Genomic DNA, 27,265 nt, shown 5'->3' on the forward strand with positions numbered 1-27,265 from the left:
AGATCAGTAGATTTGTATTCCTTGCAGGAGGGTTTTTGAGGGTTTTCTACTGGATGAATCTTTGTAGCTCTCTGTAAAGTTCTTTTTTTTTTCTTTTTTTCTTTTTTTAAGCCTGGCTTCATTAAATAACTTTATTTTTATTCTGAAAAAGAAATAAACCATCAAAATCTGAACCTTTCCGAATAAATCCCTTTTCTAACCAGCCTTCTTTTCACCGTTGGGAGAAAAAGATTTTATGATCTGATTACTTTTAATATAAAAATGACTATTTTTGGAAACAAAGCATCTTGTGCTTTTGGAACTCGAGGAATTTAAATGGGTTTTTGGAGCTAAGTTTTTATTGTGCTAGGAAAAGGCAGAAATCTTATTTTCCATCCTCAGTCAAAATAAATTACCCTTTAAGTTTTATTTATGTCTAGGTGAAATAACTGAGTATGTGTTGAAAATCCTCATCTCCTTGTTAAATAGTTTTGTTTTTAATTTTATAACTGAGTTAGCAATGCATTACCACATACAAGCTGTCTGGATATCTCATTATATTAACCATAGCCAAAACTAAACCTCTTACTGGAAAAGGAAATGTGTTAATAATAGTATTTTGTGCCAATACGCCTATTTACCTTCTCAAATGTACATGCTTAACTGAGATATGTTGATAATTATAGGATATGTGGAAATTCATTTTATTTTTATGATTAACTGTTAAACTATTATGAGGTGATAGGAATCTCTGCTAAAGGAAATCATTTCAAAATTAGGTGCGGAAAAACAGTTTGAAACCAAAGGTAACAAAGAGCAAAGTCCCCCAGACCGCAGATCCAGTTTAAAAAAGTATTGCAGAAAAAGAACATTTATTTGATCAAACTGTTTTCTAATCTATACAAAGAAGAAATATTCTTTCTCTGATATATCTTTGACACGTGGTATATAGACTTGGACCTTAGTTCTTTCATATAAAATAAGATCTTATAAACACACACGTATGTAAATGCGTGGTGTGTTTGTAAATGTGTGTATATATATCTGTATATAAATGCATATAATATCTGAATATATAAAATGCATATGTATCTGTATATCTATAACGTCTGTATATGTATGTATATTTTAAATATGTATATATATGTCCTTTAAGCATTTATGTGCACATAATATATATATGGTGGGTATTAATGCAAGGGTAAAGATACATATACTTTGCACATATATGTCCAGCTCCGTGTGAGTGTGTATGTGTTTCATACTTGGGTTCCTAGCATTAGCCATCTAAATCAATACTTAGGCACCTACTGAAGTGTCTTGTTTTCCGAGCTCCTGAACTCCGACTAGTGCTCATTTAAGTCAGTGGGAACTAAGAAAATCGAATCACTTACTTAGGTACCTTAAGTGTCTGGTTTTAGGGACTCAAGTTTGAAAAATTCTACCCATATATCTTCGCATGTAAAGTGAGCTCTAAAAATACACCACTTATTATTTCATGTTCCTTCCTAAAACAAGGATTGTATTGGGTATTTATCACTGACCGTGTGTGTTTGTGTGTGTGTGTGTGAGAGAGAGAGAGAGATTATCTCTTTATCCAGCGATTGTGAGTGAGATAAAGCAGGCATATCTTTCTCTCACACACAAAGGCAGTCACACACACACACAGACACATATACATACACATATGGATATATACTTCATTTCTAAGGTATTTGGAAGGTTAATCATAAAGACCAGAACCTGTATTTTCTCAAATTCTAAAAAAATTGTGGGCCAGTGTTTTCTGGAGTAACATAAACCCAACAGATTATTTGAAAAACTAAGAGGAATTTAGTCTCGATAACATTTTGTGGTATCTTCCAAATAAAATGAAATATTCTGGGCGGGTTTTGTTCGGTTGGGTTGTTTTTTTTTTCCTGATTCGGAGTGGCAAGTAACCTACATGCCTCTTTCCACCTCTTAAAAACATTCTATGTGCAGTACCTTTTCCCAGTCAGACATAGGTTTGAGTTCAGTTAAAAAGTTCAGTAAGTCCTCTAGGAATATAGAAGCATAAACATACGACATACTGGAATCAAGCTTGGCTTTTCTGTTTAAAGAGAGAAAGAGAAAGAGAAAGAGAAAGAGAAAGAGAAAGAGAAAGAAAGACAGGGGGTGGAGAGAAAGAGTGAATTTGCGGTGCCTTACCGCACGAAGCCGGATTTGTAAACAAATCGCTAATGAGACTAGACATGCCGGAGAGTTTGCCTTTAGGATACACGAGGAACCTTTTGTTGGTTTTCCAAGCGCAGAACAGACGTTTTTATTATTTTTTTTCGCCCTCCTTTGTCCCCCTCTTGTTGAAGCTGGAGAATTTTGCACCCCGTTTTCTTGCTGCGAAATCTCAGCCAAGATCTTTGAGCCATTCTGCAAGGGCTTTCCTGCTCGGTGCTAATCTTTTTGTCGGATGACTTCTGTTTACAACTGTCTGTCTGGGTGGGCGGGGGGGCGCCATTTACAAAGTGAAGGTCAAGTTAGCATCCTACCTTATATGGCATACAGCGGTCCTCCATTTTCGTGTCTTTGTCAGAACACGGCTAAATGGCAATGGCATTTCTTGTTCTAAGTACACATGTTGCTTTCTTTTAAAAAGACCCCCCCTTTAATTTTTGGGTGGGTGGGGGGGGGGAAAGGGGTGTCTCTCAGGCGCGGATGAAGATGAAGATGGGGGAAAGACTGTGGGAATGCGACCAGACTTCTTCATGACGATCGCTGGTTTGGACACTCTCCCCCTCCTGTTTCCCCCCACCCTTGGATTATAGACTTCAAACAAGGTCTCTCTCTCTCTTCTCTCTCTCTCTATCTGTCTCTCTCTCTTCCCCCAGCAAGATGCAAACACTTCTTCCATGGAGGAAATTAAACGTCATAAAGAAAAGTCCAATTAGGCTTTAATGTTTGAATATGACCATTTTCTCCAGAACACAGTGAAGTTCACTCGGTAAGGAGAAGGGCGGTGGTGGGGTGGCTACGAATGTCTTGCCTCAAAAATAGCCAAACCAAAAGAAAAAAAGAAAAAAAGAAAAAAAGAAAAGATGTTTTAACTTGTAATAATAATTAAATAGGGGAGGAGGGTGGGAATCTACAGAGTTCATAGACGATCATTCGAACTCAGGCAAAGGAAAACCTGGAAATGGGGACACTTTAAAAAAGTGTAGTGTAATGCGGGAGTTTGCCTGACCCCAGCAGCTGGTTTTATGCTGCAAATTTAGCTTGTTATAGTTAGAGGGCCTGTACATAAAGAGGTGGTAAAGGTGCATGTTCCATACTTAAAATACAGGTTACATCCCAGACTCTTAACGCTAGCTACGGGCTAGGCGGTGAACAAAATGCGATCATCGTTAAATAAAATCGATAAGTCTTCCATGGATCCTCTGTTTCTCAAAAGTATATGCCTCTCCCCCCTCCTCCATCCGGAGTTGTTTTCAGGGTGTGCAAAAATGAGTACATTTCCCCTTCCAAAAAAAAAAAAAAAAAGGGTATGATCCATACAGTGTTCTATGAAAAATGGCAGGACTCAGAGACAGGGAGCTTATCCTTGAAGGAAAACATGGATAGAGCCCATTGTGCTTATTTACAACCGCTATATTCAACATCTTAAGTTAGCCAAGTGAAACCCAGACTTCCAAACTTTTATTTCCTATCTTCCTTTTAGCTAAAGTGGCTGGGAATTCAGGCCAAGAGATGTTTGGAACGGAAAGGGATTCATTCACAGAAATGTGGAAAGATCCCTCAGACATTTTTGCTTTTTTGTAAATAAACCTTTGATGGGAGAGAAAACGCGAGCAGGCTCTAGTCCATTAGATAAATGAATAGATCTCGCAATGACAGTTTCAAAAGCCACTTAATCTATGCAATGTGTGTCTGCATTTTCAGACCAATGCCAGATGTGCATCTCCAGCTTTATATACAGTTCTTGTTTTCCAGAACTCACTATAATATATTGTTTACTTTGGGCTTGTGTGTTTGGGAGGGTTACCGGCGACAGCGGGTTGCTTCTCCTCAGCTGTATTTTGCAAAAGGGAGACTGAACAACAGTGGGAAATGTGTTCATATATTTAATACTCTTAGCTTCCAAGAGGACTCAGCGACACTCCCCAGGATACCAGCCCATGAACTATTTTTCAGTGATCCCCTTTTTTCCTGGCCTCTCATGCCTTAGACGTTACACTCGTAGTAAAAAATATGCCCAACACTCAGCTCTTAAAGCATAAGGTAGGATAAAATACTTAATAATTTCCATAATAGAATGAGCGCTCTCATCATCAATATCTCCATAGCTACACTTATTCTTTGTATAGATAGATAGATAGATAGATAGATAGATAGATAGATAGATAGATAGATAGATAGGCAGGCATGCTATGTATGTGTATGTGTTTATATACTATATAATTATAATACATGCTCTAAAATATTTGTGTATGTATATATGGAGAGATAAATACTTAGCTGTATATAATTAGATATGAGTATATAACTTTATATATATATATGTGTTTGTGTATGTTATGTGTGTAGATAGACAGATAGATCATTTACACAACCCACATATGGAGTAGAGTGAAGAGAAAAGATATGAGTCTTTCCTCCTCCATTTTTTTATCCATAATTTACCTTCTCTCGAGTATTACTTGAACATGAAGTATTAAAGACACATATATTATTACTTGAGAAATACGGGCACACTGCGTTGAAAATATATACATATTCCTAGAGGATGAAGTCGGTAACCATAACAAAGCACTCAAACTTTGTCCCCCACCGAGAAAAAGGATATGACTATTATCTATCATGCTTCAGCTAAACATCAGAAACTATTAAGAGTGGCAATGGTTGAAATGACTAAGAAAATGAACTTTTTAAAGAGCTCAGAATTTGGGTTACGTTTGCATTTAAGTATGTAATCCTAAATATCTCAATTTATCCCTCTGTGCTGTCTATATGAAAATAAGCGATAAATAAGGACTTTGAATATTCTAAACATGCATATTTCTACACGGGCTCAAGTTTTATATCTAAAGAAAGACACATACAGAGAGAGAAATGTGACGCCACAATAAAAAATATTCTCAAGAAACACTCATCCTTTATAACTGGAATATATATATATATATATATATATATATATATATATATATATATATATATATATATATATATATCACCACAGAGCTAGCCCAAATATTTTATTTCATTTTATTCTGATAAATGTGTTTTTTGAAGTAAGGTTTCAGTGCCGACGCTGATGTAGACTGAGAACTATTGAAGTCTATCCCATAAAATGTTGAGATTCTACTTTGATCAATGGGAGCCTGAGAGAAATATATCTCCGTACTAGCTGTAGTGAAAGATATGCAGGAACCCCAACATATAAAAATGGATTTTTAAAAAATTTATTTCCTATAAACCCATTGATTAAATACCACTCCGGCTCGTGCGTGAACGTTTTTACCGGAGCATTCTTGCGGATTATCCGCCGCACCTTTAATTCTCTATTTTCAATAATATGGTATTTTGCTAAGAAAATGAGATTCCAGCAGAATTCAAATGTTGAGTGTCACATTATCCGACTTTTTTAGGAAGTTCCGTACATTTCAAAGTCACTTACATGGAGCATTTGATAAATTAACCATTTCTGGACCATCTATGTCTGTATTTTATATATCTTTATTTTTATTTAAGCAGGTCATTTTTAGCAGTTTTGTGGGGGGTGGGGGGGAGGGAATTGTGTTGGTTAACGGCGCTATTTGCCTTTTCAGAGCCTCATGACTACTGTATTTTCCAACGAGAATATGAAAGAGTTTAGCCTATTGTGAAGTTTCACTGAAATTCATTAAGCCAGAATATGTCATATGCATTTGTAGCCGTCAGGGAAATTTAGTTCTGCAAGGGAGAAGAATATTTTCATCACTGAATCCTACACAGTCAACATAGCTCAATGCTTCTTAGCACCCAGAGAAGGAAACATGCATTGAATTGGATTTCTGGGGGGAAAAAATACAAAGTATGCACCGCACAATGAGTGTTAGGTATATTACTTAATTACTGCTCAAGATGAACTATTCCTTGGGCCTCGTTGGAGTCCTTTCTATATGAATCTGACACCCCTACCACATTTCTACCATACAATATCTGCTTTGCCTGTGGTTAGGAAGCATAGTTTATCTGCTTTTATCTTTATTGAGTCCACATGATTTTGAACTTGCAGCTCAGGTCTACAGAGATCTAAGTCCTTTTTCCCTTTGAATTGTTCACAGCTTATATAGTTTTCTTTAGTAGGCTGGCTTATATCCAATTAAATTTATCTTTGCCATTTGGGGACAATAATATTTTCCAAGAGCTTCCCACTTGTAGCTATTGTCTCCAGCTTCAGATTTCCTGGAGACACATGCGGTCTATAGTAATCTGTTTACTGGCGTGGATTTGTACACTTTTTTTTTTTTTTGAAGTCTATGAGTCTTGTTTTTAGGAAGTAATTGTAGTTCTGTATTGGGGGAGCGGGGGTGGGGAGAAGGAATCAGCTTTAGAACTTCTGACAGGCCAAAGTCATTAGGCATCAGAAGTCTGAGCTTATTTAGCATAAACAAATCACATATCTATGAAGCTGCCTGAAGGTACATCGACCAGCGAAATGATTTACACTCACTTTTAATGCATTTGCAGACAGATCGGGAATGCATACAATTCTGAAAATGCTACTTTTCCAAATCCGTGAGCCAAAGTAAATTGTGATCAGCCGCCTGTACTAGGTAAAGATGCAATGTATAAATAATGCATCAGATAGCTTGAGATCACAACTCCTTTTAAACGCTTGAAATGCTGCAGTAAGTGCCTATGGTTAAAATGGTAAGTCAAATCAGTGTAAGTAATATTTTATTTTCTCTTTTCCAGTCAGTGGATTCCATACTCCATGACTCCAACAAACAGCTCTTTATGATGACAAGTGCAGAAAAGTTTTATCCAGTGATAACTGGAATGTTGATACGATTTTACACTGCATAAAATACATTAATTTGGGGGGAGGAGGGGAAGGAAAATCAGAATTTCCCAGTGGAAAAAAATGGATGGTTTACTGAGAATAGCTCAAGTGCTGGGTTATCCTAAATCAAAATATGACTTAAGAAGTTTATATCTATACACTAAACAACTTTCACAGCCAAAAAGTTTTATTTCTCTACCTTTCTTACTTAGGTTTGGCTCGTTCAGTCAAAATTACCCGGAGTTTACTTAAAGTTCATTTTAGCAACACAGAGCACAACTTAGAAGTCTCGTGAAATGCCCACTTGCCTGTTGAAAACACTGATAAATGTGCAAAGTATAGTCTTTATGTCAGGCAAATTAGTAGTCAGTCAAGGCAAAATGTGTTGGGTTTTTAAACACTTAATTCTTACATTGGAATCGAATTGCATTTAGATGTTTGTATACAACAAATAGCCCGCTAGCTAGAGGAAAGGAGGTGGACGTTTCGCGGTCTCTGCTGCGTTTTCTTTTACTATGCTGATGTGAGGAAACAAAATACACTCCAAATATTGCCCCTAAGTAGGCAGTTCGGTTCATCGTAACCTCAAGATAGTGTTCGAGCAACTTCCCTTAGAAAAATAAACGTATTTCCTCTCCTCCCCAGCCCCTTAGGTTGTCTGTATGTGTGTTTTGTTTTTTTATTTTATTTTATTTTATTTTATTTTACTTTATTGCAGACTTGGCTGTGAAATGAACTCGATTAAAGTTCAGGGTCCCTACAGTTGATTACCCTGAAACTCATTTGACTTTTTTTTTTTAAAAAAAGGAGTCTGCAGTCTTCATTCTGGCTTTTATGGTAGTCACTTTGGTGGTCAAATTCAAGTGCTATGACTCCACAGCTGTCTCTTCTGTGTTTCCTTGCAGGAAGTCGGCAAATCCTGCCCTTTAAACTGGGTTTAAAACACAAAATGGCAACAGGAGTTGTTTTAGAGATATTTACCTACTAAGAGCAATAAATTATTCACACACCTATAGGAAGGAGCTCATGTGTTACACCACACATATGTTTTAGCGACGACACTTAGGACTTCTTCTCCTCCCCCCGCCCCCATGTCTTCTTTTTATTCAAATAAAATGGAGACGAAATAATCTCTAAACGTAATGTCTAAACCCCGAAGATGAAATCTGTATTTTTACTAGGAGAGTTTTCCATTTCAACGTTCGGTTTTGCCCCATGCAGATTGCAAAGAGGAGGGAATTGGAAGAAAAATAATTGCACTCATAAACAATAGCTTAACATTATTAGTTTGTAGTTAGTATTAATATTGGCCCATAAAAAGATCACTGACACTTTAATTAAAAGTTTTGCCCAAAATGACACCAAAGACATAAAATGGGAGCAGATTACAAAACCAAGACACATATCTCGACCTCATGAGTTCTTTACTTTGTATTTATCAGCCAACGGTGCATTAGAGAAAAAATACATCCCACTTTGAGATTATATATGTACACACACAGATCCCGAGATCAGTTATAAAAAGAGGTTTTTGAAGAGTTTTGGATGGAAAAACACCAACCTTGAGAAAAATTCAAATATGTGTAAAAAAATATATGCTCTGTTGCATGACGACTGTCAACATTGTTTAAATAAGGAAGAGTATGTATTCTTAGCATAAGAAGCCACCAAGGGATCAGTAATACAGCAATTGAAATCGAGACATACTACAATGTGCTACAGTTTTGAAAGCTACATTGCAGTGTCCAATGTGTTTTTTTCTTTGTTTCTTAAGTGCTCAGATCTTAGCTCCGCTGCAAGACACAGACCTACCAATTTATTTCCTAACATTAAAATGAACTTTTCAAAAGCATGTTGCTTATTAATGTCATTCTGCTTTTCTATTATTGGTTTTTTTATATATATATCTGGGCCCGCTTCCTTCTAGCAGCTTGTGGAAGATGTACTTGTCTTTTCGCTTTCTGTTAATATTGCGTCGAAATGAACCTACCTGCTGACTAAAATGGAAAGAAAAAAAAATTAGACCAGCGAAAATGAAAATTGAGAATAAAAATATCTGGGTTAAATGACTGCATCTCCGAGCTATACAATTTATAACTTGCTTTTCTTGTGCTGTAATTTATTATTACTTGGATGGAGTTGTTGATAGTTTTCAAGATGAAATGCTTAGCAAAACAAAAACAGACAGAAAAATCATGTATATCCTTCTCCTTCCTAACAATATTGTTTACTGATAGCTCATGTGTCTGTGCTTTGGTTATTTCTTGTTGTTGTTCGAATTTACTGCAACACTCTTTGACAAGATATCACTAATAAAGACATTTTACTCTGTGATGGTATGTTAGTTTTGTTAGAAGGTATTTAACCTGTCTCCAAAGAGATCCCACGATGGAGTTTAGTGGGGGAGGGGGACCTCTATGTAAACAGCTGAATTTTTATTTATTCTTCCTTTAACTGAACAATAGCAAAAGAGAAAATAAAGAAAATTAACCAGGTGGTGTCCTGTAATTAAAAGAAGGGGAGGGGTGACACAAGGGACTGCATTATTTTCACAGATCGTGGAAAACACAAACATCTCTGCATTTGAAATAGAAATACTATTAACATCATTTTTCATCGCAGTCCCCAGACAAATTATTTGCAACCCAGGTGAAAAGAACGAGAAGTAAACAATCAGAGTAGTGGTCACAGGGTAATTCGGTGTTAGAAGAGTTTTAAGTATGCCAGATATACAAGATACATCTTGGAAATACTAGCAACCCACAGTGTCACTCAATATTCTCTGTAAGTCCTACAGGTATCCCTTTCCATATTATTTAAAGAAGAACTTTTAGACAGACAATTGGTTGAAAAACTAGCAAAATGTCTGATAGCACTTTATAGCACAAGTATTTATTCCATCTCAAAACACTGGGAAATATAGACAAGCATGAAGCTCTTGGGGGCACAAAATTCAAGACAAATGACTTTAATAAGAATCTCTATTTTTTTAATTCAGTTGGAGGAATAAAGGATGCTAGTAATTCTGTATGTACATTCATTGATTGACAATAAACACTTGCATTAAATATTTAATATGCCACTCTTACATAATAAATATTTAACAAAACATTAAAGGAGGTTTTCGAATATTTATTAGGCACTGACTTATTTCATTTGCTCTATTCCCTGATATATTACAAATTCGATATCAAAAGTCATTAAGACAGCCTTGAAATGGCTCTGTTTTAGTCTCAGGTAACTTTAAAGTTTGAAACTTTACACACACTGGTATTGCCTAAAGGTACACACTGGTATTGTTTCTCTGCAGTATGTGCCACGTTGGTTTATGTACAGTTGGTTTGCACACAGAACAATGTAATTAGCTAATGTTAGAAGCTTGCTAATTAGCCACTTCCCCCTTCCCTCCCAAATTATATATTCAACTATAATTTTAAAAGCCCAATGGCACAGAGATATGTGTATGCCCGACTGTAGCAAGATTTTGAGAAATGTTTGAAAACTTACTTATGAATCTTCAGCGCATTCCCTGGGCTTTTTATTGAGCTTACTTAAAGACTTTACATTGTCACGCCTAAAATGTGACTAGCGTGGAAAGAAAAGAAAAGAAAAGAAAAGAAAAAAAAAAAAAAAACGTGGAAAAATAGTTAAAATATCTCTAAGACCCTCCCTCAGCTCCCACTCGCTCCTAACAGCCCCCACCTCATATCCGAATCCTCGTGAAAAATAGAAAGCAGAATCCAAACCGGGAAGGAAAAAAAAAAAAAAACTTCACAAGCCATCCCTTGTATTTGCCCTTTGCTTTGAATGCTTACAAGGGGTGTGCCTTAAAGAAAATGAATACAAAGCTGCAATTGATTTTCATAATGTTTCTGCGGTGTTTGAAAACCAATCGTTTGAACCTCTGAGATCTTACCTAAGTGAACCACTCCTACACATCGAAGTGCTCCAAACTGATATATGACAATATCTACTTTGGATCACGTGCTCCTTAGAGCGACTAAGACGGATAGCGCGTCATCTCGCCTTCCCAAATTTTTCCCCCTCTGCACCTCGGATCCAAAACATCTATCTATAGAGCAAGAAAAGGAGAAAGATGTTTAACTCAGTGAATCTAGGAAACTTCTGTTCTCAATCGCGTAAAGAGAGGAGTGCTGACTTTGGAGACAGAGCAGGTTGCGCTTCCAATCTCTACCTCCCTAGCTGCACCTATTACGTCCCAGAATTTTCAACTGTGTCATCTTTCTTGCCACAGGCCCCCTCTCGCCAAATCTCCTACCCTTATTCCACTAACCTCTCGCAAGTGCAACCAGTTCGAGAGGTCTCCTATGGTCTAGACCCCTCTAGTAAATGGCACCATAGAAGCAATTACGCATCGTGTTATTCCGCGGAAGATCTGATGCATAGAGAGTGTATCCCGCCTTCCACCATGACCGAAATGCTAATGAAAAACGAAAGCGTGTACAGCCACCACCATCCCAGCTCTAACCATCCTGCATCTACGGGATTCTACTCCAGCATGAACAAAAACAGTGTCCTGCCCCAGGGCTTTGATCGGTTCTTCGAAAATGCCTACTGCGGGACAGAGAACCCGCCTGAGAACTGTCTGCAGAAAAGCGAGAGCAAACTGGAATCCGACTCCCAGCCCAGTGCACTATCATCCCGCGGAGAGCAAGGCATAGACCCGGAAGACGAAGAGGAAAACACAAATCCAGGGTCTTCAGCCTCGTCTTCTTCTGTCAACAAGGAAGGAAGCAAAAGCAGCAACTCGAGTAGGTAGAGCAGTAAATGGAAAGGTTAAGGGACTAGCCCGGTGTTTTGTCGGTCAAATTTTATGTGGAGTTTTATAAGCATTCAAAGGATTTTATTATAACCTACAAAGCTCTTTCTTCCAACGAGAAGAATTTTTACGATGGGAAAGCTCTTTGAAAAAATGGAGATGTTAGGCGCAGACACAGTATCTTAGAGTCTGTGAAATTTTAAAAGCACACCATCGTGGCAAATATTAACTTTGATCATGAACTTACATGAGCATTTTAAAAGGATTTGGTCCCGGGTTGCTGAGGGTAAAAGCCAATTGGGCAGAACACTGCTGTAGCTTCCTGTGCTTGCTTTTAGGCACTAAGATGCATGTAGAATGAATTTTTTAAAATTAAAAGTATATGTTGGGTCTTGCTTTTCTCTCTCTCTTTTGATAAAGGGGTGTGGAGCTAAATGCAAAATGTGCAACATTTTAATTCAAGCCTGAGTCTCTATTTTATTTATTTTTTTAATCGCAACCATTCTTCGCAAAGCCTAGTGGAATTTCTGTCTTTTGTCATTAGGGTCAGATAAAAAAAATCACTACATTGCTAAGAAAACTTAGAGGCTTATTTTAAATTCTAAAGCCAAGCAACTTTTAAACTTAGCGATCACGGTGAGATTTTTCTCTCTCTCCCCCTTTTGCTATTTGATTTCATGATGAAAACAATGCATCCCCTTTTGTTGCTCAGAGGCTAAATTCCATTTTACTTTGATTATTTTGGAGTGTGTGGATGCTGGTACTGAAGTTAATCAAAAACTTATGAGGAACATAATGTCTAGTTCCTACAGTTCCAACATTGCTCATGCTGTTTCTATACAGATAACAGATTTGCAGCTTGAACGTATGTTTTTCAACAGCTACAGTTTCTTTAAAGCCTGCTTAAATTGCTGAGTACAATCCCTAATTCTGCTTAAAAATATGTCTATCACAAAATCCTGTGCAGAGGTAGTGTTTTTAGAACATAAGTAGGGCACAGTCCTTAAAACCATATATAACCTCACCTCTGCATTATACTAACAGTGGGCAAATACAAGAGTGGCGAAATATATTATCTCATGAATCTATAAATATGTATATATATATATATATGCATATATATGGAGTCAGAACTAGAGCAGAGTCTATGTGTTGCCTTTGCTTAGTATTTACATTCCCTTCTGTTTTTTTTCTAAGGTGCTCCCCGTACAAGGAAGAAGAGATGTCCCTATTCGAAATTCCAGATCAGAGAGCTAGAGAGAGAATTTTTCTTCAATGTCTATATAAACAAAGAAAAAAGGCTTCAGTTGTCTAGGATGCTAAATCTCACTGACCGACAGGTTAAAATTTGGTTTCAGAACAGAAGAATGAAAGAAAAAAAATTAAGCAGAGACCGCCTGCAGTATTTTTCTGGAAATCCCTTATTGTGAACACATCTTTTCCCAGTCCTCTGCTGGTGAAGTAGATCTGTACTAAGAAGGAACTCTGAAAGCATGGGTTGTGGTCTGAGTCTACAAGCAACCTCAAAGTTTAAACCTTTTCGTTACTTACATTTGTATGTATGGAACAGTTCTAAGTAACGCAAGGAGTTCAGATAGCTAAACGTTTAAAGGACTGGAAAACCATGGACTTTTTATTTAACGTTTTGTCTGAACAACTGGGATTTTTTTTTCATTTAGTCATCCTTGTCCATTTGAATAAATCGCAGTGCTGTGTTATAATTATCATGGTGATGATTTTAATATGCAGTTAACATGCTACCACAGACGCGGCCAAAACCTCCCTCTATGGTTAATTTAGATACCTTGATTTGGGAGTGTGTGTGTGTGTGTGTGTGTGTGCGTGTATGTGTATGTACACATATACATAGGAGTGTGCGTATCCACACCGACCATTTGTGTTCTCCTGCTATCCATGCCAAGAAATGTTGTCGAAACCTAATTTAAATATTCTGTTCCGTTGCAGTAAGAATGGGTTCATTTCAAGCCCCTCCATATATATATATAGAATATATATATTCTATGCAGTCCCACTTTTACATTTTTGGGGGGTTGGGTGGTGGGAGGGGTGTATGGACGAGAATATATTTGCAATAACTGTCTCTAAGTGGTTTGTAAATACATTTCGTAATGCATTTTTTTCCCGGATCTGGAAGAACAATAACAGCAAACAACAACAATAATAAAAGATCTTTGTGTATGTAAAGTGAATTCCCGGGAAACTCTGTGAAATTCTGTGGTAAATAAAGATATTGCAAGCTGTTCTACATTATGATTTTATTTGACCATTTTATTAGTACTTCCCCTCTTTAAAACCTCATTGCGGTCAATGCGGTATGGACTTTCCAATAGAACTTTTAATACCTAAATGGTAATGACATCAAATATATATATTTGATACTATCGTCATATATAATCATCCATGTTCATCTGGCTCAGTGCAATGTGGCATTGTCCAAATTCATATGACTTCTGTACGTTAAAGTTTACATTTGTTGTGGAGTTCATTGTATTCCTCACCAAATTTAAATATTTATTGGAATTTCTTGGCCCAATAATACAACCGTGTATTTGGTTCCATGTGTCTTGCTCTGTTTTTCCGGATGTAATTAATCTTTTGCACCATATATATGACTTTTGTAAGTGAGTGCAACTCTAATTACACAATCGAAGGTGCTGTATTTCCATGAAGTCAAATATAAACTATCTTATACGTACAATGCACAAATGCAAAGTCAAGTACTTAAAATCCCGGTTAAGGAAAACAAGTTCAACTCCCAAGCTTTTGGTACAGAAGTGTACTTTTATGTTTACACAAAGCCTTTCCCCTCTCCTGAGCGACTAAAGAGACACAATTTGGTTTAAAGGAAAAAGAAATACAGAAAACGCCTGCAGTGGTTTGATGCATGAATGTTGTGTATACAAAATAACTCGGAATGGGGGGGTGTTGTTTTGTTTTGTTGCTTTTCAGCCTGAATTCTCATATCTCTTGATGTGGAGTTTTGTATGAGTAGGAGTGGGGGAGAAGAAAAAAGAAAAAGAAAGAACAAAAGAACATCCGCAAAGAAACAACACATTATATTCCCATACATTGACAATGTTCTTGTAAAATTCTCATAATTGGTTTTAAATACAGCCCCATACTTTGATGGTGGCTTCTTATTTTATGTGACAGCGGTAGGGGAAATTGCAAGCCACAAATATGTGCTTCGCTTGCATACACAAAAAGAATAAATGAGAAACAACTTTTGTTTTCGTGATAGACCCATCCTCGTTACGCCATGGTATAATTTGAATGGGTGATGTTCATAGACATGTTTCTCATTAAATGAGATGGTAAAAAAATAATAAAAAAAGGCAGATAGCAAAGAGCTTCTTTGAATTTATGTTTAAAACGTGGAAATGTTTAAGGAGGTATCCCCATGGCCTAAAATCATGCCAGCCCTTTGGAAATCCAAAACCTGGACCTTTCTTTGGTAGACAATTCCTTGAAAGGATGGTGAATAAAATATGAAAGAGTTTTGAAATAGGATGGAGACCAAAGCCATGCTCCTAGCAGATGCAGCCACTCATTGATACAGTCGAAGAGCTGCCAAAGAAAAGGGAATATTATTCATATAAACCCACCTTTCTTTAACGATTGTTTGCCAAACCTTTCCAAGGTTAGGAAAACTAAGTATAGGTGCAATAGGGTGCTTATCACGAGGTCAGAAACCGCAGTTAATGCTCCGTAACAGCAGCCACTGTCCGGACAAAAGCTGGTAGTCTAGACATTGTAATAAAGACTGCAGCACTAAACAGCTTAATTTTTCTTAATTACCCCGTCTGGCCATAGGAAAAGACTTCCGCAGTAAATAGTAAACAAATAAGAGTGCCTTGCCCAGGGATTTTTCCCCCCTCCCCTTCCATGTCTTCAGCTCAATTCCAACACAATGAAACTGGAGGCCTAGTTCAAAGTTTTCGCGAGCTAAAATGGAATGCTAGTTGTAAAATCCAAGTTTATAGACCATGTGGGAGTTTACAATAGCATTAAGCAGCAGTGCCATGTAGGGAAAGGCTGTTAATGTTCTTTTTTTTGGGGGGGGGGGGGAGGAAAGGAGGAGTGGTTGCCTGGATGTGTGTGTGTGTGTGTGTGTGTGTGTGTGTGTGTGTGGCGGGGTCTAGGTGAGGAAGTGGGGATGGATTGGATACCACAGTGGATGAATTTGGAAATAGTTGGCTTTGATTTGGTTGTCCTGTGATGTATTTTTTTTTTCAAATCGTCACACAACCGCAAAAGGCCAACCCTGCAAGTGGAGTTCTGTATATTGAGATTATGCTCCTTGTATCGGAGGAGGAGGGAAGAGAGAGGTCCACAGGAAGAAAAATGTGAATATATGATGTCTTTGAACTTCAATAAAGTCAAGTCCATCACCTTTAACCCTTTTGTAATAAAGCGGAATCAGAAAGGCTTTCTGTGTCCCCGCCTCCCGAGAAAGAAATAGGGGGGTGGGGGTGGGTGGGATGGAGAAGAACCCACATTTTTATTTAAATTCAAATTTTGGGCCAAATGTGGCCTTGATGATGAGCTAATATTTAATTCAACCTCGCCGCGTGTCGAAGAAGGTTGAACACGCACACAGCACACACACACTTTATTATTGTTATAAACCTTTTGATATCTTAACGCATGAAAAGTTTTTATAACTTTGTTTGGCATAAAAGTTTTACAAGGTTTTTTTATTATTATTTCCATCGAATGTCCGTCACAATAAATGCTCCCTCATAGGCTGGGGGAGCTTGCTGTATAGTTACGTTAATGACACACAGACTAATTGTGAAGGACCTTTCCATGTGACGTACAAACACCCGACCTGTTTCCTATTCCTCCCTGGATTCCCTACACAACATATTGGAAGCTGCTGTAGGTTACTTTGTTGTGAAATATTGCACGGGGGAAGAAGGCGAGAGAGCAAACTTCTAATTGGCTTTTTGCAGAATAATAACGTACCTTTAAGTTGGGTTCCATACAGGGTAAATCACTTCCACTTTTGCAGAAAATGCAGGTGGTTTTTTTGTTTTGTTTTAAAGAACTGCAAATGCACATCCAGGAATAAAATGTACAGGGACTGTAGTTATGTTAGACATGGCTGTTCACACACCACGCACACACATATACATACACACGACACACACACATGCAGAAAGACACCAACCCACTCTCACATGCACACTCTCCTAACAGTTCTTGAGTTGAGGAACGTAAACTTGACTGTGTGGTAAGTGCGGTCCTCTAAGGGCGAGTTCTCTTTGGTGACATGTAAATAAACTACTCTGTTGAACAACTCAGCAAGACCGGCAAACAATAGCCATGAGGGAAAGCCATCCTGTTACTATTTGCACTTTCCTCATGGGTTTGACGTTGCCTTGGAATTTGGCAAAAATGGGATTAGAAAATCCGAAGAACAAAGACATTGGCTTTGGCAAGTGGATTGGAAGCGACCATCAATTGAGCTAATCTTCGCCTGTGGATCATAGGGTGAATTCATTTATTTGTGTGCGAGTAACTTTGGTAGGAGCCATAGCTAAGCCCGACGGAGAGCCAGGGCTGTGTACAATGTAAATAAATAGCTTGCTCTCCCAGTTTCCTTGTCTTGGAGACTCTCGTGGGTCGTAACATTTTGGAATAGCCATTAATTTTTTTTCTCCCGGTTTACCCCTCTTCTGGGTGGAGGGCAGAGAATTTGGTGTTGAAATATCGTGCGGGCTCTACCATTGGGGGGGGGGGGGGAATCACTTTTGTAAAGTAATTCTGGTTTTTAATGAAAGCATTTTTAACTGACACCAGAGTTGGGAAGGAAAAAAAAAAAAAGCCAAACTACTTCTTCTGGTTGGCGTGCATGGCTGAGTGCTTCTTTGCTATCAAAGAGAATATTAAAACCTGACTTATATTATTTTTTTCCAAAATGGCGTCTCATTAAGGCCTTGCTTATCCGTCTTTAATAAAGTTGGAAATATACGGATGCACAGCATATGTTAGATTTAAGCACGTTCTTCTGCTTTTGATAACTTCTAAATTACAACATGAAACCACAAGAATGTGGTTTGCAACCTCATAAGGCCTTTTTAATCTTTAGTTTATGAATTAGAATATAGCATATAGCTGATGGAGCCCATAAAAGACTTTATTAGTTTTAAACAAAAGAACAGACTTAATGTAAACATTACAGTTGTTTATGCACTACAAGTAGTTGGGCAAATTCGTTGGTTTTAATTGTTGGAAGAGGGTTGAATAGCGTTCTAGGAATTAAGTGATACATTCTTAAACACGTCGGTTCCACTGCTTTTAAACCGTGGTTGATATAAACAGTGTGTTTCTATACAAACGGTTGTTAAAAGAGCTGAATCTCTTTGAATCTATTTAGTTTTGCAAACAATAAGTATTTAAGGAAACGGGAGTGTTTATTTCAAGGTTATATTTCAGGCTGAGGACTTTTAAAAATAACTAAATAACTCTCCGAATATAAATAGATACGTAGATAAATATTCTTATACAATCGTGCTCTTTACTGTAATTCTACTGTACCTACTACTAATTCTATATTCTCAGATCAAGGTGAATCTAGCAAAATAAAATGATCTTATACTAGAACAATTCTCTGTAGTATATTTCAACCCAATAGGGGCGGAAATTCATGTGTATTCAATTTTTTTTAATAGCTTTCTCTTTTCCTCCTGTGAAAAAGTGGAATTGTTAATATCCCACCACTCACCTAATGACTGATACTTGGTTGAAGCTATATTTGAAACAAATTTAGAAGCACTTAGCAGATGGGGATTTCAGCTTTATACATGCATTGCCGACGATATCAAAATACCAGCATTTTAATACAACTTTCTTCAGATTTCCTATGTGTAAAGACAGAATGTTTTGCTATTTTTCTAATTTAGTATGTTTTAACATTTCAGCAGGCACTTAAGTCTTTTTACTTTTTCACACACTTCCCCTCCGCCCCAGTAATTATATCATTTTCAAAGGAATATGCCCAAGAAGTAAAATGCATCAATTTTCAAAACATTTTAAGCTCTCCTTTTAGCTTAGAAATGTAATCATATCATGAAATATGGCCCCAAACGCTTATTGCTTTAGAAGCATATAGGAATTTAGATTCTCAGGACAACTGCTTAGACTCCACAACCTCTGATATGAACCCTTCTGTTATTTGTGTAACATTTAAGTTTGTTAACGCATGTGGAAAATTACAGGAAACATTCCCCATTGAATAAACTTTTAAAAAATCCTGGCACACTATTATTTTCTTCTGTCACCCGCACCACTCATGCCTGTATCTGAATTACTCTCTCCAATTTTCTCCCAGTGATCAAAGGGTAACCAGACTAAAACCAGTATATTAGAGTCTAAAGACTGCTATGTTGGACGTAGGAAAACGTAAACACAGTTTTCAATGCCACCTCAAGGAACATAATATCATTCCATAATTCTATGACTTAAGTTACTCAGAAAGAAGGAAGTAGAATAAGAGGGATTGTAAAGTTTGATAGATTTCTTGTGGTGATAGTTTACAGTTTCTAAGCCAACATATAAAGGCGTGGGTTTTATTTTTGCATCACTGTTATTGTACTCCAGTGTACATTGTCATAAATCAGAATTATTTCTGCTGCAACATGGGGGCATAATACCGGGCAGAAATACAAATTTAAGATAATCATTAAAGTGTTGCTACCAAATACTTCCTAGACGCGAAAATGAATGTTTGTAATAAAAATGTAAGAAAAGTTGGTAAAAATACAATGGACATAAGAGGCAATCCCGTGCATAGCTCTCTGTGAAATAATTAGAGTGAAAAGGAGGCAGGTAAAATAGAAGGTGTGCGTTTGAGATATTCTTTGTGTGAGATATTATACACGTGCATTTTAAATTCATAGGGCAAAAATGGGCTGGTTGAGTCTTTTTTTCCCTCCCTTAAAGACTCACCATGTGTGTCTAACAAAGAACACAGGTTCTGAGGAATCACATTAGCTGATTTCTTGATATTTTTAGGCAATTATCTGCCTTTGGAACTCAAAACAGGACAACCTCCCAGTAAAGACAATGGCAGAACATCAGCCACTTGCTTCAGATACATAGGCACTGAGGGAAAGGCACACATGAAAAGGGGGATCCCCCTCCCCGCCCCTCTCTCTCTCTCTCTCTCACACACACACACACACACACCCACGCACACACAGAGACACAGAGATTTTTATGTGACATAGACTTCATTAGTTTCTTAGCTCTAGTATAAATAAAATACCACAGGTTATTCCAAATGTCTTTGTGAAACAGAAAGTTATCTATGAACATGTGTACATCTCTCTGTGAATCTATGTCATCTAGGTACATTTGCATCAAAGCGTGCTTTGTGTGTATGAACATGCAGCATCTATATTGTTTTCCTAAAAGTGTGTAAAATTCAAAGTAGGTTATTAAAGTCTTTGCCACACATAGGCTCTCTCCTTTTAAGTTTTAATAGCGTTTGTTCGTATTTATTTTCTGTAATTAGAGTAAAGCATTTTTCCCAACGGGGGTTCTACTTAAGCTGATGAATTTTATTTCTTTTTCCATTAATGACCCATGTTTATCATACTTCTAATTATTTTTAACTTTAAACAATATTCGGTCTCCTGGAGATGTCCTCTGTGTTCCTTGCTAACCTCGATTCTCTTTTGATATAACAACAAAATCTACGTTGAAGTTTTTAAGAATCATATATTATTTTTGATTGAACTGGTTTTTCTGCCTGCTGCCCTATCTGTTTCAAAAGCTCTTGGGCAGCGTCTTGGAAAAGAGAGTTTAAAATATTTCAAACGTTTTGCATAAATTGATTGTTTTGGCAAAAGCCAGTGCACAGAATTACTGTTAACAATGTAAATCTTTATTTTATATACACAAAATGTACACATTCTTAAAATATGAGGTTTCCACGGTAGATCTTCTGTTTCCAACAGGACGCACCGATACGACATTTACTCCAGATTCTATAAAGGCTTCTGGGTCTGAGAGAGAGAAAATTCAAATTATTTGATGTTGTTTAATCTTGATTACAACGCATTAATATCTTCCTTTGATAAAAGCACAGGAATACATGGCAAAAATCAGGAAAACATATTTAATCTGCAGGCAGACAATCCAGGAAACTATAAGGTCAAATTCTGGTGTCCCAGAAATGCACAAGTGAAATGTTTGACTGACCAGCATAAATTATTAGGTAGCCAGATCAGCTGCAAAAATAAAGTAGAAGAGGGGGGGAAAAAGCAGCATAATACAAAATTGCGTTGGTCTTTAATTTCATCACCTATAAATGAGAAAATATTGGTTCCCATACTAAAGTTTTATTCTTTGCTTATAAATATTATGTGGAATTTTCGTTGGATATCATAAAACTGAACGATTTCTATCAAACTGTTTTTAAAAGACCTATGCAGATAACACAAATAGAGGCAATAAAGTCGCAAATAGCTTTCCAGGGGAACCAAATGGCGTCTGAAGCGTAGGAAACCTTTTACTGTGTTGTATAAGAGGGGGACACACAAAATTGTATAATGCACTTTTAGGCTGTCTCGGCCTAAGAGATTTAAATTTGTCACACTGGAGGATGCGAAGAAGAGAAGATTGGAAAGACTCTTGAAAGTTAAAGCAGAGTGGAATTGTGAAAGACTTCTGTAACACCTTGGGGAAAGAGAGTTGCAGAAAAGGTCTGAATAATCTACACTTTAAAGCGCTACAAATTACGCAAAATGGTCCGGTTCAACTTTTCATGTTTCTATGTAATTTTCCCCACCGAATTTGCTCCCCTTTCCCCCCCTTATGAAAGGTCGTGGGGGTGGCTTTTTTCCCCTTGAAAGTGACTCTGAACCCGTGTGTCTTTCCAATCCGTTGTAATGATCTTGAAATTCGAGGCTTTCTTTCTTTCTTTCTTTCTTTCTTTCTTTCTTTCTTTCTTTCTTTCTTTCTTTCTTTCTTTCTTTCTATTTATTTATACGTTATTCCCATTCCTCTCCTAACCTAAGATCAGCGTTATCTAAGTAGGATTGCCTCCCCCGCTAGTAAAATTAATATACACTAAAACAATTTATCTTAATTGCTACACGACATTAGAAAACGTCCAGTAAAGAAATGAGGCAAAAGGAAAACACAGAGGTAAAAATTCCACCCCCACTTGTACTAGTAGTTATTGTTCTGTGGTCGTTACATTAAATGGGGGGAAAAGTTAAACCCGCCTCACAGTGACATAGTTTAACAAAATGGGGAAAGGGAAATAATCTGTCAAGAAACAAACTTTTCCTTTTAGTCCCCACAGTAAAAAATCATACGAAATCGGAAAGTTTGTTTTGGGAAATCCATGTGCTAAATATTTGGTCAAATACAATTTTGATTTTTTTTGTTATTTCCTGAAGAGGAAAAACAAACCAAAACAAACCCCCACCATCCCACGGTTGTCCTTTTTTATTTAAAGATCGATCATATTTATCAAATTTACCCTTTTTCCGTCCCACGAATACATTTATTTTGCAAGATTTTTGCATATCACAGACGCTATTTTAGCAAAGAAACTTCAGACAGTTAACACTGGAAGTGGATTATTTTTAAAAACGGTATGTTTCGGGGCTGGGGATGCAACGCTTTATCCATACCAAAAAAAAAGAAGAAAAAAAGAAAAAGGAAATAAAAAAGAAAACGGCTTTTTGTTGATATATAAAAAAACCCTGCTTTCCAAGTATGCACACAGGTCTATTTTAGACGTGCGGGGGTCAAAAAGCACCTAAATTAAAGACTGAAACCATCTCTGTTAAACTTTTTTACATATTTGTACTGATTCCAAATACATTTTAAAAAACAAAGCAGAGGTCTAAAGAGGCATCGATCCCACAATTCCACCCTTTAAAGAACTGCACCCACCCCACAGTTAAAAAGAAACAAAATCCACCCCAACCTTCGATGAAAACCCAAACCACAGCAACTCAAATATTTCAAGTTCTGTTACAGAAGAAAGAAGAAGGGGGGTGGGGGGAGACACAGCACTGGGAATCTAGCTAAGAAGAGAGAAAGGAAGGGGGGGGAGAAAGTTAAATTAGGGGTTTTTCTGCGGGGGGGGTCTCTCCTTTTACTAGAAATTGGATTTATTTCGGCCAAAAGAAGGAAAGAAAGGCAAGGCAAAGAAGGTTGGTTATTTCCTGACCTTTTTATTTGGATTTGACTTTGCTTGTATTTACGCGTTCGCTTCCCTTTTTTGTTTCCCCCTACTCTGCTGTAGACACGCGTTGGTTCATTGGTAAACAAACTCCCGCAAACCGCGGGGGCTTTTCTCCTTTGTTCAAAGTGAAGGTCCCGGGCATCCTACCCGGCAGAGACTGATAGATGTCGCTGTTGCTCTATGCTAGTTTTCTCCACTCGCAACAACTTGACCCTTGTGACGTCATCGGCGTCTGAATCATCAAGGCCATTTTCAATCCTCATTGGCCTGGCCGTCACGTGGTGGGGGACCAATGCGTGGATAATTATGGGGCTGCTATTTTTCCCTAAAAAAAAGATGTCAGCCCTTGGCTGTAGTATTCCTCTTTAAAATCCCTCCCTGACAATGTCATGTCCCAACAATGTGACTTCTAACTCCTTTTTGATGGACTCGCTGGCCGGTACCTGTAGAGGCGAGAATTATTCCTCTAACCAAGGAATGTATATGCAGCCCGGGAGCGATTTCAGCTGTGGAATGATGAGAAACTGTGGAATTATCCCGTCTCTTTCCAAAAGAGACGAGGTGAATAACGCCAGCCTGTCTCTCAACACCTATCCATCTTACCTTTCTCAGCTAGACACTTGGTGTGACCCAAAAAATACTTACAGAATCGAACAACCTGTTGCAAGACAGCTCCCATCCTGCTCTTTCCCAACCAATGTCAAAGAAGAGAATGTATGCTGCATGTATAACGCTGATAAAAGGGCGAAAAATGCCACAGAGACAGCCCTCTACCCCAATCAAATTCCTGATTCTTGCCTAAATGATCATGAAGTCCCTGTTCCTAGCTACTATCGAGCCGGCCAAGGTTATTCCTCTATGGAGAAGACGTCAAACTGCAACAATCCAAATGAGTTTGAGGCAAGTTTTGACTCCAGGGCGAGTCTGAACCCAAGGAGTGAGCGTCTGGAACAACAACAAGCCCCACCACCAGTGGCTAAAGTGAGTTTCCCCGAAAACACAAAAACAGATAATACCCAGAATACATCCACCAACGAAATTAAAACAGAAACAAGCGCCCCAGCTCCAAAAATATCCCCTTCGGAAGCAGAGAAAGACCTGAATAAAAGCACTGACACCAGCACAGACAATTCTGACAATGAAGCAAAAGGTAAGGGATCATTCACTATCGGTAATTGGTTTCAGAAAATGATCAGCATAATGATAATAATATTCATAAGGTGCACTTTACACGGCACACTCCGCCGCACGTATGTCTGAATGGCTGCAGTCGTTTTTAAATTCTTTCTCGAAATAAAAATCACTGCGAAAATGGAGCAGTCAAATGTGTTAAAACACATCCTCTCCCTGTTTGAAGGGGAGACTTGTGCATGTATTTAGTTAGGTACGTAGCTGCTAGGAATGGTGTATATCTAATAAGATTAGGTGGCTTTAAAAATCGCCTAAAATGGCTATGAGTTCCAAAAAGATCAGTTCAGCCAGACATTTACCTCATGTTATTTTCTAGTCAAATGTTTTATGTGGTCGTGTAAGGCAGATTTTACTCTTTTTACTTGCTCAGTATAAAATGTCTGAGAAGAAAAAGAAAAAGAAAACACGGATCGAGTCTTATTTTCACTTGCAAACAGCTCAGGTTGGAGTTGTGTAGTGTGTTTCATTCCATTGCTTGTTGAAAAAGCTTTTCCCTGGCGAATTGAGATCTTGTTTGTGAAGGCAAAATTGTTTCTGGGTGTGAAACAGATGTTTTAAGTTTGGGTTTCTATGAGGAGAGACTGCCATTTACCATATTGTATTTTCATTGTAGAGATTTCATGTGGGTTGAAATGTTTGTTTATCTTAATATTCAGTTGTCCTGTAGACCTAGATTCAAGATAGACTGTTTTAAGTATTTTTTGGGGGTCATCAAGTAGAGGTATATGTATGAATGAGTGGAATTCTCTGAAAATTTGGCGTAAAATGCATAGTACAAAATATTGTTGGGAGCGGATGGAGATCTAAGCAACGGATTTTATTATTTGACTATGGTCCATGGGTTAAAATAGCTTCGGTGTCCAATAATTTGTAATATGCTAGAAATCAAGCAGAAACGAAGCAGTTTAGTAACTATGTAGTTTGTATATGCATATACATATACGTGCATGTGGTATGGTGTGTATACTTACATACATCCTCTGTGTATGGGTACCAGAAGAGCATACAGATATTTCCTACCCACTGTCGTTCTTGTGAAAGATATCTTCATACAAAATCACCTTTTAAATTGGCCTTTCAACAAAACAAAATATATAGTCCAAAACATTCTTTTCATTTTATTCCGCATCCAATGACATTATTTTATCTGACAGCTGAGTTACAAATACACAAAACACAAAGTCAAGTTTATCAAAATCCCTACAAACTTCTCTTCACAAAGCGCTTTCTATTTTCATGTCAAGATATATTTTCGTGGGAGTTAACAGAAAGATTATTTTGGTTTTGAACTATAATTTGGGTGGGGAAAAAATAAAGGTTTCTCCAGCAATATTGGTGTTAACTAAAATGGGTGTATGTTTAAAGTAATTGGCTTCCAAACTTTTGCTTTTTCAGAAATTAATATATTGTGAATAGCATTTTTAATCGTCAGAACCAGTACGAGGCGGATTTTGTTTGTTTGTGGTTTTCTTTAAATAACATTATTTTAAAGCTTAAGTTTTCCTTTTTGTTGAATCAGAATTTTATTCATTGCCAAGGTGCGATTTTTGAATTCAATTCAAGAATTTTGGAAAGCTAGAGGCTTAGCGAGAATTTCAAAGGCTCAATAGCATGAAAGGGCATCTGCAAACTTAAAGGTGGCTTAATTGCAAATATACTCATTGTTAAGGCATAAATGGTCAAGTAGAGTTCTTATTTCCAATCGCAGAATCTTCTGAAACTAGCATGAATATAAAAGTAAGTGGATTATTGTAGTCATAGGACATGTCATTTTCTTTTTTCACAGTTAGACATAAATATAGGCGACTACTGATGTCAGAATTTTCCCATGATCAAATTCAAATCCCAAGTATTTTATATCTCTATCTATATGCTATATAGATATAGCAAACACATGCATTTGACTTTATGAAGTGTGTGTGTAAGTGTATAAGAGAGGTGTGTATATATAAGAAATATAATTACAAGGATAAATATATACACACACTTTATATAGGCAAATCCATTTCAGATAGTCTGTGTTTACGAAAAATACACTTGGAGCTTCACAGACTCCAAGCATCTGACCTCTGTTAGAAGACAGTGCTTCAGTGAGCCAGATATTTCAGAGGGTAATAATCAGATTTCACCTTAGATGATGCTTTTGTAGTAAAGCGTATGTGTGTGTGTAGAAGGAAGTAATGGCAGAACAGTTACGGAACTTAGGAAAGTTACACTGTTGATTTTAAGATTTTTAAAAAGCATTCATGTGGTACACGAAAGGCCATGAATAATTTCATAAAATTATATTCTGTTGACATGTCTGACGTGTGGACAACCCTGCACTCTAGAATAGTGTAAGAGCCGAAAAGAAATTGTATTTCACTATGATATCCGTTACTTGAATTAGGCATAGTTAGTCTGTGAGCTATAACTTAGCCTTGGCTGCGTGGATCTGATGTATAGGTTCATATTGTAAACGTGGGTTTATTCAGCGATTTGGTGATAGTCGGTGGAAACAATTGGACATTTAAATATGTATTTAATGAGTCCTTTAAACCTAAAACACCTCAAAAATAAATATAAATGAAGACATAAGCACAACCCTGTTATTTGTGCATAGGGGAGTAATTGTTCTCCACCAAAGAAGCTGCTTTTTAACAATCTTTAGCCTGGTAAATTCTCTTTCCTATTCCACGGATACTTATATAATAATGTTATTTTTAACAGAGGATATAAAGGCAGAAAACACTACAGGAAATTGGCTGACAGCAAAGAGCGGAAGAAAGAAAAGGTGTCCTTACACTAAACACCAGACGCTGGAATTGGAGAAGGAATTCTTATTCAATATGTACTTGACCCGTGAGCGCCGCCTGGAGATTAGTAAGAGTATTAACCTGACAGACAGACAAGTCAAAATCTGGTTTCAGAACCGCAGGATGAAACTCAAGAAAATGAACAGAGAGAACCGAATTCGCGAACTGACTTCCAATTTTAATTTTACTTGATCGTGTTCAATAATATTTAAGGAAAGGGGAAAGGGGAAAAAGAAACCTTGTTCATTTTTTTTTCTGGGTATCAA

General features: G+C 37.3%; 2 protein-coding genes and 1 long non-coding RNA gene across 3 annotated transcripts in view; 2 read left to right on the plus strand and 1 right to left on the minus strand.

The window, feature by feature from the left end:
- The first annotated feature begins 9,948 nt into the window (after positions 1-9,948).
- Positions 9,949-13,991, plus strand: HOXC11 (homeobox C11). The gene is made up of 2 exons (XM_007065800.4): positions 9,949-11,772; positions 12,978-13,991. Exons 1-2 carry the CDS (start codon positions 11,097-11,099, stop codon positions 13,208-13,210), a joined length of 909 nt encoding a protein of 302 aa, XP_007065862.1. The 5' UTR covers positions 9,949-11,096; the 3' UTR covers positions 13,211-13,991.
- A 6,681-nt stretch (positions 13,992-20,672) lies between these two features.
- LOC122463392 lies at positions 20,673-23,152 on the minus strand. The gene is made up of 2 exons (XR_006286726.1): positions 22,999-23,152; positions 20,673-20,815 (listed from the first exon to the last, which is right to left on the minus strand). It is a non-coding gene; the product is annotated as an uncharacterized LOC122463392 (long non-coding RNA).
- A 180-nt stretch (positions 23,153-23,332) lies between these two features.
- The window catches only part of HOXC10 (homeobox C10), a 4,358-nt gene continuing 425 nt past the window's right edge, over positions 23,333-27,265 (plus strand). Inside the window, exons 1-2 of the mRNA XM_007065801.3 lie at positions 23,333-24,163; positions 26,914-27,265. The exon at positions 26,914-27,265 is cut by the window's right edge and continues 425 nt beyond it. Of these exons, the coding sequence (XP_007065863.1) occupies positions 23,398-24,163; positions 26,914-27,191 (1,044 nt within the window). The 5' untranslated portion in view covers positions 23,333-23,397 and the 3' untranslated portion in view covers positions 27,192-27,265. The remainder of the gene's footprint in view (positions 24,164-26,913) is intronic.

This window comes from Chelonia mydas, chromosome 20 (assembly GCF_015237465.2).
Source record: "Chelonia mydas isolate rCheMyd1 chromosome 20, rCheMyd1.pri.v2, whole genome shotgun sequence".
Classification (NCBI taxonomy): domain Eukaryota; kingdom Metazoa; phylum Chordata; order Testudines; family Cheloniidae; genus Chelonia; species Chelonia mydas.

Coding starts and splice junctions, on each gene's coding strand:
- HOXC11 (XM_007065800.4), top strand. CDS start 11,097: ATGTTTAACTCAGTGAATCTAGGAAACTTCTGTTCTCAATCGCGTAAA. Junction 11,773..12,977: donor AAGCAAAAGCAGCAACTCGA/GTAGGTAGAGCA, acceptor TTTTTTTCTAAG/GTGCTCCCCGTACAAGGAAG.